This window comes from Passer montanus, unplaced genomic scaffold (assembly GCF_014805655.1).
Source record: "Passer montanus isolate IOZ18808 unplaced genomic scaffold, ASM1480565v1 scaffold10, whole genome shotgun sequence".
Taxonomy (NCBI): Eukaryota; Metazoa; Chordata; class Aves; order Passeriformes; family Passeridae; genus Passer; species Passer montanus.
The window spans coordinates 28,148,904-28,162,333 of NW_024356505.1; the positions used below are offsets into that span (position 1 = coordinate 28,148,904).

The 13,430-nt window shown below is 39.1% G+C and overlaps 1 protein-coding gene across 10 annotated transcripts in view; it reads right to left on the bottom strand.

Moving 5' to 3' along the window:
- The window catches only part of ABI1 (abl interactor 1), a 78,354-nt gene that overhangs the window by 20,098 nt on the left and 44,826 nt on the right, over positions 1-13,430 (bottom strand). For all 10 annotated transcript variants that reach the window (XM_039710181.1, XM_039710154.1, XM_039710134.1 and 7 more), the window contains exon 3: positions 8,163-8,339. In XM_039710181.1, coding sequence (XP_039566115.1) covers positions 8,163-8,339 — 177 coding nt within the window. The remainder of the gene's footprint in view (positions 1-8,162; positions 8,340-13,430) is intronic.

Below are 13,430 nucleotides of genomic sequence, written 5' to 3' on the forward strand. Positions count from 1 at the left end.
CAGCAATGGCATAATATAAGGAATTTGTTAAAGGAGGCCAAAAAAAAAATTGAACTCTTGGTTCTGTCCTTCCCCAGCAGACATAGCTAGAAAGTTTTTTGAAGGCTTAAAAGGAAGGATGGCATGGTTTCTTATCCAGCTGCTACTACTAAATTTGCCTGCCTCAAAAATACAAAACCAAAAAGCTTCCTTCCTTGCCTTCCCTTATGCACTGTCACTCAGCATTTATGGTGAGTACTTCCATGCCCCTCCTAATCCCTGTTATATTCTGTCTCCACTGCAGTGACAGTACGATTATCAACATGTAGCAATGATTCACTTAATCTTCCTCTTATTTCAAACTTTCCTACTGCTAAGTACACTAAACATTTATCTGAAGTCCAACAGCTCTTTACCTTTATTCCTGTCTCTCTGCATCAGGTGAGTTTCATCTCTTTTGCTACCAGTTAAACAATATACAGACAGATACACACGATTGTTCAGAAGAATTAGAAACTGCTGTCATACTGCTTTCTATATGTAAAAAGGCCTGTAGATGTCCTCTCTGTTGTTGGTAATATAAACAAAAGTCATACAGGCAGGAAAACAGAAGGCCAAAACACAAAAGGAACTGGGATTCACATGGGAAAGCAACTCCTGATCCAAAAGACCTAAGTAAGGAGGGAAAGCAAATGAACCAAACCAATATGAACCATATGGCTATTTAATCATGGTTAACAAGCTAATTAATTAGGAGGAGACTTTTTTTTTTACTTATTGGCTGAGCTTATGAGGTCAACATTGAATTTCTTGGTCTGAAAACCAAATGTGATACTTTCCAAGCAATTTAGAAAACCTGACTGGAATCGAGAACAGTTTATGCAGCAGGGTATAGACTCAGTGTTATTTGAAGAAGGTGAAAAAAGGCAGCAGAAAACCTAAAGGAGTGGCAGGTATGTGCTTAATACACATGCAAGCATCTCTCTACAAATGCCTCTAGGCCAGCCAGCCTGTGGGAGAACATGACCATCACCAACGCCTGATCAGTACCAGGAAGGCCAGAGCCAGGAAGGAGGGACATGCAGAGCATGAGGAGAAGTGGTAGCATGCACACAGTTCACAGCTTGAAGAAGGAAGAGACTGTTCTGAGAGGGTATAAAATAAGAGACAGGAGGTGTAAAATGAAAAAAGCTTAGTCAAATGAAGAGCATTGCTGAGAACTCCAGGAGAAGCTGTGAGGAGCATGATTCCCTTCTCCTCCTGCTACTTGTATTACTGCACACACAACAGACAGTTCTCAACCCAATACCAGCATCCTGGATGACACACATCAGAACAAAAACAGTCTGTAGGCTTGCTGGGGATGCTTCTGATGCTGAGGGTGAGAACTAGACAGACCAGGATGTTCCCAGAAAGGAAACAGGACAGGCAGCAGTACTGGTTGGGGTTTCTTGCAATGATATAGCAGATCATGTTTTAAGGAAGCAAGCAGAACAATCTTGCCTTTCCAGGGAAAACCCAACAAGCATGTGGCTGTCCTGGATAAAGCTTTAAGGGCTGTCACAAAACTAGGAGAAAGAAACCACAACCTCAGGTTCGAGAAATAAGAGTCAATGCTGCTCATTTCCAAAACATTACAGCTAGGGCAGTGACACATCCATAGGGTTTAGACAGCATGGGAGAGCAGGCTGGCCTAGGACTGAGAGCCAGCAATGGGCTGGAAAGGAGCAAAGCAATTAAGGCAACAGGCAGAACAGGTGTTTTCAACAGCCATGCAAGGCATTTATCAAAGCCAAAATTGAGGCTGCTTCTGTAACTCCTGCCAGGAATTCAAAGCACCTGGACTTTTGAACTTCAGCTGTGGGTTTGGAAGGGCAAGTAATGACTGCTAGTACCAGACTTATTTGCTTAAGGCAACTCTTTTGGCAATTCCAGCATACTCAGTTCTGGTAGTCTGAAGAGTACAAAAACACCTGCTGCCAAAGGTACTGCAGGTTGTTGTACCTGAGGTCAAGGGACAAGACCAAGAATGGCATGAAAAGGAAGGGTGTGAGGAAACCAGAAGTACCCACTAGTAGTCAGAGGATGTCAAGACATCAAGGGACTCCACTGGCTGGCCTCAGGAGGCAGCTATTTAACTGTTTTTAATAGTTTTCATGCCAAGTAACGAGTCATGGGGGAACATTAGTCATGATTCAGGGAACTATAAATCTATAATTTGAGCTATAAACTGTGCTTGGAAAACTAGGGGTAAGGATGATTGCAAATAACTCACTTATGTGAGCAAATTTATCTGTAAGGACACAAAAGACCACCTGCACACAGAAGCAAAATCCTTATTGTGCTGATATTCAGCAAGTTTCTCCTGCACATTTCAGCTATGAACTCTCCAATTTCAGAGTGTAAAAACTTCAAATCTCTATGCAGGTTGTACTTCCCCTGCTGTATTCACTCATTATTTCTGACTCCTGAATTGAAAGAGCCAATTTCACTCTATATCCTGCCATATCTAGGGTGACTGAAAGAGGCCATTAAAGACCACCCAATATAAGTGCTCTTCAATGGAAACAAGGGTTTAAAGTCTGCCAGTCTGAACTCCATCAATAGTAAGTATCTGGCAAACTTGAAACTTTTATACATGGGGTCTATAAAAGCAATAGTCAGCCTAAGATCTGTTATCTTTGACCAATAATCACAGTTGTCAGCCAAACAGCAAAAAAAAAAAAACCCACATGGTTGCTCTTGACTCTTTAGTCAACTTCCCTTTTCCTTAAAAAGGTACTTCCTTTATGAGTCATGGGAGAATGCCCCTACAGAAAGGTAGCTGGCCAAAAGACCTTTTGAAATGCTATTATAGGTGTGCAGCTAGGCAATTTTGCACAAGATTGCCTCTTCTCTCACAGGTGGGGCAGTTCTGAGATACAACATGGTGACACAGAGCAAGAAAAACAGAAGCTGGAAAGGTGCTTGTATGGGAAGGTAGGGATGCCTGAGGAAATTATAAAGCACCAAGCCTAGAACATGGTTTCCTTACAGAAATCAAGATACAGAGTTTGGTAGAATATGTAATCAAAGACATTGTTCAGCAGGCAGATGGTATATGGGTGTCAGAAACTCAAACACTTCTGCCACACCAGTTTGGTGCAGTTTTAAAGAAATTATGCCTGTGTCTCAAGTTTCTTATCAGAATGTCTATATTTCCTTATAGTCCATAGTAAAGCAGACTATTTTCAGGAAAGGCAGGCTTCAAATTAATATTTCCTTAAAAATTGAACATATGTAGGTAAGTCTCTCTTCAGGGAAATTTAACCTCTCCTGCTAATATTTGCAACCTAGTTATTAGTCTTCCGTTAACAGCAACCAGATGTAACTTATCAGTATTGCTTCTCTCCTTTATTTGTTTTTTTGTTGTTGTTGTTGAACTTTCCAATTAAAAAGGATTAGCATACCTGTTGTGGATAACAGACAAACTTAACATTGTTCTCTCAGCACTCACTAGTCTTGTTCAGAGAAAGATACCTAGATTCCTGCTTCTAAACAGTTCAAGATTTTTCAGTTGAGTTGGTGACTTTGAATCTAACTACAATGAAGTAAGACTAGCATAAAAAAAATAGAAAATAAAGAGACCTCAAAGTGTTGAATTTCCTTTGCAAGCTGAAAGGCTTGAAACCTAAATTATGTCAGATGACACTAGGCACACTTCTGACTTTCCAGTAGCTAGTGCCCTGTGGAAAGCACACAGTGTTAACACTCACAACAGAGTCATTAGAGTTGGCAACAGGAAGTTCCTTTTTCCCCCAGAGAAGCATTCTTTACCCTACAGCAATATTTACTGTTTGGCCATGACCCCAGAGGGATGATGTGACATTAATGAAATTGGCAACATGACATCCTTTGAAGCGTGAATGGCTGACAGAGGCTGGTAAGGGGACAAAGGCAGCAGCAGCTCCAGCTCAGGATCTCTATCTCACTTGGGTTTTATTAGGGTGAATTATTTAAAATTTAATATTCCAGCAGCTACACATAAAAAAACTTATCCTAAAGGGTAAGTTTGCTTTATTAGGTAGCCTTCCACCCTCACATCAGCATCTCATTTGCATTTTCAGTTTTGCACTGACACAGATATAAGCACATGGACTGCAGGCAAGTGGGACATGCTGAGAAGCACAAAGGTAAGAGCAAGACTCCCTTCTCTAAGCTTAGTGTTTGTCAAGTTCTGGCCCAATCCCTACTTTAAGGGAGTCCTTCCAACTTCCATTTGCTTGAGAAGATTTCTGAATGCTTAACTCCTGTTGAACTTTCTGGGCTCAAAAGCTTCTTACAGCTTTTATGTGCTAAATGCAAATTTCTTTATGGTGACAAAATTACAATTTTTTTTCTTAAAAATAAAACTGAAAAGGAATCAATCTTCATATACAATTGAAGTTTGGTTTTGAAGAACTATTAGTTCCATAAAATAAACTTGATCCAATTACAGCTATTGGGCATTTCAATTAGGCATGCACTCAACATTTTATGTGCCTTTAACTATAAGGCATCATCACTTCAATTTCCTACTTAGCTGCCATTTTACAAATTGCTGCAATTCCACCTGCCTTCGATTCAAAAAGAAGATTATGATAAATTCAAAGGCCAATTTGAATTTGGTTTTTAAGGCAGCTTCCAAAGCTTCCTCCTTCTCCCTGCTCTTGAACTAAGGATTTTCTGTATGAGTAATTGTGTTTGACCTATTTATTTGCTGGCACAGTATTTTTTTCTTTCCTTTCAAAAAAAAAAAAGGAGAAGAGGAGGAAGGAAATGTTGAAGTAGCCTCTGCCTAATAATTTTAAACCAAGCTCTACACAGGAAGGTAGATAACAACGCTTACTCTTGTTTATGAAGAATTACTTTAGCTACATTCCCCTATGCCCAGAGGGTGACAGCTGAGCAACCATTTAACAGACCAGCAAAAATGCTTCCCTGTGTGTTTCTTGGAGCCATCAACATATATTTGTATTGCAAAGGAAAGCCGCCTTGCTAGCAAACCAACTTAAAAAGCCCTCCTCATTTGGACTGATGCCAGCCTCAGCTTCATAGGGACATATATTTTAAAAAAGGCAACTTTTGGAGACATTGTCTCTATCTGTCCCTGCAAAGGGAAGGGGCAGGGAGTGCAACAGCTGGGCCACTTTGGGGCTGCCATGGAGGTTTCAGGCTGAAGGAGAAAGCACCTCTGTGATCCCAGAATGCTCCACACAAAAGCTTTTCAACCAAGATCGTGCTGGAGGAGGAAACAGCACTGCCAAGGAAGTGCCTCCCATCAGTGAGTAATCCTGCTATGGAGAGCAGCTGCTCACCCATCACTGCCACTCCACCCTCACCTGCCCCACAGAAACTGCTGCATGCATGAGACACGGGGGAAGGCAGAGCCTTTTGCATGCCCCAAGCACATGCATCTGCTTCTGCAGCCTTTCTACACAGCCACAACAAGCAGAGAAAAACAAAGAAAATGAACTGTGAGTATACACACAAGATGGTTTTGTATTTGCTCAGATGGAAGACGTATGGTGAAGACAGCATTTACCCTGAGGATTACACACCTCCCTAATTTCAGTATTTAACTCTGTGAGACTATTTTTATCTACACTTTCCATATGAAACAATTCAGGATCACCCCATAAAATATACCGCATATTTAAACAACATTTTTCCTAGGAACAATACTTAAATACATAAAAGCAGAAACAGGGTATAATCCAGTGGAATCCAATATCTTTGATTTCTCCTCCTTGTATTTTTCCTTTATGTTTCTTTATCAAATCCTGCACTGGAACAGAGTCCCACTAATAGCAATAAATTGTCATCTACAGGTTTCAAAGTGTTGTATAATTTTTATTTAATACCTAAATGCCAATATATGTGTTGTGCTGTATCTTACTGACGGTACAACAGAAAACATTCAAGGATCTGCAAGTTAGTCAAACTGACAACTATTCTACGCAGACCTCAAACTTCTTTTTCTCTAGAAAAGCATGGTTTCTAAGGCCTTATTGGGCACGTTGCTGTCCAACTTGTGGTGAAATCTTTGCTCAAGAAAATAAGACTTAACAGAGACTGAAGCATCTTTTAAGACCACTCTGGACAATACAAGTTTGTAATTCAGTTTATTGTATGTTCTCCCCTAACTGTGGATTCAAGAGGCAACTCAGATTCTCAGCATCATCTTTCACTTGTGCCGACTTCCAACAGGACTTGATCCAGTTTCTTTAGTTGTTTTGGCTTGGTTTTCTGGTAACATCACTGCCTACATCTAGGTGACTACATAAGCTACTTCTGACAGAACCCTGATGTGCGTCACACTCTTGGAACCCAAGTAATAAGACAGCTAAAACATTTAATTGTGTCATTAACTCAGCACACTCTTTTCAACACATGGCAGCCACCTTGAACTACATACCTGAGGTCTGGCTGGAAGTTTATTTCATTTGTGTAACAAGTCTACTTAGAGAATACCAACTGTTTCATGCCTTTGACAGGTGTAACACAGACTTAGGCAAGTCACTCAAAGAAGCAATATCAAGATATAATTTGCAGCTGTCTTGTAATTGAGTTGGCAATTTGCTTATTACTAGAGGCTTTTTTACCTCTGAAAAGACCATGCTTTCAGTATAGAACAAACCACTAACCTTCAAAAAAACCCTTTACCAAAACCATTCCATAAGAACTGCCTAGAAATGAGTAAACAGCACCCACTAAAAAAAAAGAGGGTCACATGAATAAAGACAGTAGTACTCCCAAAAGCAAATACTGATATTGGAAGATGCAGAACTAACCCTTAATAACCTCAGCCTTCATGGATCAAGCAACCTGTTTTGAGTCTGCATAACACAAGCAGCTCAGCAAAGCATCAATTTCAGACTAGCAGTAATTATTTGACTTTTAAAGTCTTCTACAGCACTTGATCCCTGGAGCACTTAAATGCAGAAACCAATAACCTGACACTGAATTTCCATACTCTCTATTCGTAGAACATTCTCCTCAAATGCAGGCTGTACTGAAAAATCATTACTTTCTCTGACACCAATGTTTCTATTTCATAGCAATTCAGAACATGTCTGTCTGTGTCAGGCTTATATACAAGACTTATTCATCCAGACTGGCTTAATTTATTACTGAAAAACAATCCTGAGTTACAGGTTTAATATGGTTCACCTATAAATGAAAAAAAAAAAATCAGGTAGTCTAAAGTCACTACATTAATTCACAGTCTACAGTTGTCATGGTATAGAACTGCTTTCTAACTTGTGCTGCAATTAGACTCCTGTGGACATTTGGAGGGATACCATGAAGCAGGAGGTACTCTGGTCTCTGTTGTGACAAGTCATTCCAAAGATCTGTTCCTAAAGGTCAGCAATTCAAAGGGCATATGATGGGCTGATACAGCAGCACAATTCACTGACCAGAGCACACCAAGAGGATGTGCTATCCTTTAGAGGATACACAGGTTTTGAATAAATGCCATCCAAGAGAAGATTGTTGCAAACTGAATACACTTTGAATACACCTGGTCTAGAGGGATACAAAAGTATTTCTACAAAAAGATGACCAGGGAGCAAATGGTGTTATATTAATTCACTCCACTACAACCATTTCAAGAGAGGTAGACATTATCTTACTAAGCTGTTTATTCAGAGAAAAGAAAAGTTAGGCTGTCCAATGGGAGTAAGACATCAAATGCCACTGAGATTCAAACTCAAACTAGCTGCCCCTTTTTCTTCTGTTCACCTACCAAAAAACCCCAACCCCACCAGCCAACTTCCCCCTAAGAGACTACTTCCTTTATTTCTTTAGTTATTGAGAAAAAAATGAGTGGCAGTGACAACTTAAGGTAGTGGAGGAAGTAGTGATAATTTCAAAAGTCAGTCACGGCTTTTATGACAAGTCATTAGCCTAAGACCATGAGGCATTATTTCCTGACACTGTGACTGTCACAGTCACAAGGGTAAGGAAAACATTGCTCAAAAAACCCTCACTGTAGAACAATCCATTTTGTTATTGAAATGTTTATATGTGGGAGCATATCCTTCTATAATCCTTCCTATCATAAAGGAGCTAAACATTTGATCAGTATCAGTAACAATCTGCCCCGACCCTGTCTCCTGGTCTGTGTTACTTGGAGTCCTCAAGTGTCCAGGAGTTCTTACCTTCACGCCATGGCCAACATCATCCAGCACCGTGTAGTCTATAGGTTTTCGAATATACCTTACAGGACGTTCCATGTTCGCTGGTGCTATAATTTTGTGAGTTCTTGATGTGTTCTTATTGGTCGTCAAAATGCCTATCTCTCTGCGAGCCACCTTTTCTTTATGGATGTCCACAGTCTAGATTAAAAACAAGAAAGTATGGGTTTCTTTAGGCATTTGCTGTTTTCTTTACAGAGCTAGCTACATGTTTAGGTTTCACTGTTAGACAAAGTCTGAATGTTAATGCTGCTGGAAGGACGCCAGTTTATTGATGAAATGAGTTTAATCTACATAAACGTTGTTAGAAAATTACACCTTAACCAAATAACCAATATTAATAATAAAATTACAATTATATGGTACTGCTTTGACACCCTAAAGACACTATGCAGATACAGTCCTCACAGATTAACCCTCAGTGTTCTTATGACTGACACTGGTAATAAATTACTCCAACTGCACAGCTGGGAAACCAGGACAGACAAGCCAAGCAATTTGCTCAGAGCCCCGGAGGGGACTCAGCTTGGGAAGTCTGTGCAGTAATTTCTTTCAGCAAAGCCATCAGTGCATATCAGAGTGAAAGTCTGCAGAGGTAGGGACTAATTTCAGCATTGGGGCTAGTTTCAGTCCTACTGTTCTTAGCAGCTTTACTGAAAGAATAAAACAAAGCTTTAAAGATGCAAGTAAAGGAATATAAAATACACTGCATTTTATTTAGAAAAAAAAAGGGAGACAAAGATCAGCCCTGCAGTCTGTGAAAAATCAAACGAAGCTTCACATAACAGACACATTCTTCTACATGGAATATAATCACAGCTTAAACTCTAGCTGAAGAACAAGAGCAAATCAAGCACTGGATGCCACAGAAGTCCCATTTCTAGGAAGCCTATTTCAAGATTCAGGGATTGAATGTACTGGTTTAAGTACCTACTAGAACCTCAGGATCTCATTGAAGGAGACGGTATCTGACAAAAAATGCCTCTTTGAGCAAAACCTCCCAAGCCACCACTTTATCCACTGAGGAAAATCAATCTTAGTCTATAAGCATCAATTCCTCCTAGAATGGCTATCACAGAAAAAAATAGTGAAGGTTCAGAAAGAAAGAAAAATCCTTGTCATCCTAAATCCTACCTCATTTAGGTACATATCTAGAAATGGTTTAATCTAAAATGAATATTGTGATGTGCAAGGTTTTGTTTAGTGAAGCTAAGTCAAAGATGAAACACAAAATTAGCTGATATTTCTGCTCCTATATGAGCCAAGATAAAAAAAGCTAGATTAGTATTCAGGAAATTAACATTTCTAGGAAAGCCAGCATTTAGTGGTCACTGTGAAATGTCTTCAGCTGAACTGATTTTTTTCATTAACTGGTGCACATGCTCAAATAATCTTAAATTCTCCTGACTACAAGAAGACAAATACATAAGACCCTTTCTTAACAGTTCTGATAGGCAGCATTGCAGATTACAAGCAGGAATACAGGTAGAGAAGCACCTAAAAACAGTGATACCAAGCAGTCTTGTTTTCACAGCTTCAAGCTAAATAACAGACTACTTCTAACACTGCAAAAGGTTCTTTTACTTGGAAAGCACATAGAATCTTAATAGAAATAAAAGTTCCAATTTTCCAGAGCAATGCAAGACATTAAATGTGTATGTCTGCATTAGCTTATCTGGAATAAATTAATTAAATATCCCAGAAAAAATTTGGAACAAGCTTTATTGTTCTAAATGCTCATGCTCAGAAAAAAATCCCTAAGTCAGGAATTTTAAAAATGCATTTCCAAATAAGACAATCCAATACATCAAGTATTTACCTACATCAGTATCAGCTATCACCCCCTGCACCCACATTTTCTCTGGCAGCCAGTTTCACAGACGATAGAAACAAGACTAAAGAATGAGATTAGCCTAATTTTTTCAAATGCAGCTATTATTTGTTCTTTTCCTTTTCAAGACTGAAACATACATATTAGTTCTGCCTTTTTGTTGTTTTCTTGATCTTGCTGAAAGAATTATGAGGGCGGTGCTACATGTTCATCTCTCTTCAATTTTTCTGCACGACCTGAACCTTTCTGTTCAATGATAACAGCAGGTCTCAAACTATCTTACACAAGTCTTAAATAATAAGCAACTCTCCATATTTTGAGCACCGCATAGGAAAGAAAAAGAACCAATTTTAAAGTCCCCTGAATAAGGTAGTAATTTAGGAGGCTGAGAACATCCATTTAAAAAACATACAACAATGTTTCAAAGTAGAGTTCTCTAAAACACAGCTAGGTCCCTAGAAATAAATCCATGTTTCTACTTCATCCTCACAAACCAAATCTGTTGTCACTAAGAAACTCATTTTTTGTTCAGTGGACGGACAAAGATGCATCTTTATTCTAAGAGTTCTCTTAACACTGACAGCAAAAGAAAGGAGACAAAACAAAACAAAGTCCTTCAGAGTAAAAAAAAAAAAAAAAAAAAAAGCATTTTTTTTTTGCCGGGAATAAGAGTTCTCTTAACACTGACAGCAAAAGAAAGGGGACAAAACAAAGTCCTTCAGAGTAAAAAAAAAAAAAAAAAAAAAAAGGCATCTTTTTCTGGCAGGTAAAAAAAATCCGTGAAACTGACTTTCCCCCCCTGCAATGGACAATGAAAATTCTGTAAGTTACTGGAACAGAAGACAAGAAATTCCAGGAACAGATGCTGTACCATACATGCTTTGGAAACTGACTTAAGTAATATTGCAACAAATAGCTGTTAATGACAATACCTCTTAGAACAGGAAAATATTACATATTAATTTTATCAGACAGCTTATCCAAAATTAAGTATGGAGCAGTGATTTGTAAAGTCTTGGCATGAATTTTAGTGAGAAAAAGAAGATTATCCATACCACAGTGCAGGGCCAGCAACAGGGCACATATGGAAATCCTGAAAGGCATTTAGATATGCCTGTGCAAGAGACTAATTTGTTGTTCAAAGCAAATGAGACTCCAACTCCTACCACATCTGGTGCACTGGAAAAGCAAGGCAGGATTTTACCCCTATGCAAAGCAAAGGCTCACAGCATATGCTTTGCCCAGAGCAATAGGCTGCCTGTCAGAGCTACCAGACAGCATCTTACTTCTTCAAGAAATTATTGGGCTTTTTTTAGATCTGCATATTATTAAGTCTTATGTGAACATTATGCAAAACAAAGAACATAACAATTGGTCGTTCTTCTATTTTCATTTATATCTGCTTGATGTTCATGTGGAAGCTTATTGTTTAGTCATAGGTGATATTTCTCACTTTCAAAAGCGGAAAAACTCAACACACAAGCAATTTTTAGTAGGACAGCAAAGCTTTCCAGCCAGCCAACAGTTAATTTCCAAGAAAGACAAGCCACATAAACCAGGTAACAGCCAAACCAGACCATTCTCAAAGCTCTGGTCACACTTGACACCTGCAGCTACGAGTGTTTTTTCTGATAGGGTAACAAGACAGCTGAACAGTAGCTGGTTTGTGATTTCATGCACAAATCCTACTTTTAGATATCAAAGACGGAGAGGAGTGAAGTATAGCTAAGTGCCATGAGTTAGCCAGACCAGCTTCAGGTACCTTTGACCTATGCTGAAACAAATACATAGCATAATTTGAAATTTGGGGGAAAGGGCAGGGATTTTCACTCCTAGACAACAAATTCCAGTGAGACAGAGCCCAGCTTTGTATTGACTTGGAGAGGAGGGAAAAGACAGTTCCAGGAGCACAATATGTTTCCTTTGGGAAGCAAATTTAAATGAACTCTTCAAACAAACCCCTTTGCCATTACAACTAAGTGCCAGGGACTATGCCAGCTAATCCAGAAGCTTGGAGGTTGAAGGAACTGTTAATTATTAGCTGCCTCCACTATTTGTCTTCTTTAAATCATATAAAATTTTAAAAATCGACAAACAGTTGAACAACAGGATGTAGAGTTAAAATTTAACTGTTTGCTTCCTTAGAAGTAGCCTCAAGGCCAAATGATACAGCAAATAGTTGTTCTTTTATTATCCTGAGCTGCAGATACCACTCCACCCATGTGTTAGAGCATGCTAGCCCAGAACAATTTACAATAAACAGAGACTGAAGTATCTCTGGCCAAGCTAATATAAGCTCACACATATGGGGTTATTAAAATAAAAAAGGAAAAAGAAAAACAATTAAAACATCAACTATCCTTTTACTCCTGAACCACTGCAACTCAACTTTATGAGTTTAAGGAAGAGCAAAAAGTCACTTCAAGGACATTTCCTTGGTCTTAAAAATCCTAAAATTACACCACCAGTTTTAACGACAGCTTTTCAGGCCATTTCACGCAATACTTTTAAGAACTCAAAAAAAAAGGAAAAAGAAAAACAATTAAAACTTCAACAATCCTTTTACTCCTGAACCACTGCAACTCAACTTTATGAGTTTAAGGAAGAGCAAAAAGTCACTTCAAGGACATTTCCTTGGTCTTAAAAATCCTAAAATTACACCACCAGTTTTAACGACAGCTTTTCAGGCCATTTCACACAATACTTTTAAGAACTTTCACATCATACAAACAAATGCCCTGTGCCACACAGAGCTGCAAGCTTTTCAATTTTTCCCTAAACTTTTCAATTTTTCCCTAAACTCACGCAGAGAAGGAACGTAGGATTACAATCCACAGACTTCCTTAAGATGCCTATTTCTCCAAAGCAAGGAGACAAGGAAGACTAAGCAGCTTGTTATTGGCAAGTTTTCTGTAATTTTGACATTGTTTCTCTGTTTTCCTTTTTCAGTTTGTGCTTAAGTATAGGGTTGGGTCTCTTACTAACACTTTATTTCAGGCAAGTAGAGCCCTGATTACAGGGCATCAGTGCTATACATACCTAAATGTCAGCAAAATAGATTACAATTACTTTATACAAACAAAACCCAGACATATCAGCCATGCAAGAAGCATGACCTGCTACCACTTGGCACCCCCATCTCCCTACTGCACTCACTGTAATCACATGTCCTGAGGCTCAGCAAAATGTTCTGCACAAACTTGGTGCTTACTTCCCCAAAGGAATCTGCTCCACACCTAAAGTCTGTGTGCACTTTGGGGCAGCTCAGTGCAAGAAGGACAAACTATCAGAGTGTGTCCAGAGCAGGGTGAGCAAGTTGGTGAAAGGTCTCAAGGGAAAGCCATACAAGTGGCTGAAGTCACTTTGTTTCTTCAGCCTTGAGAAGTGAAGGCTGAGGGGTG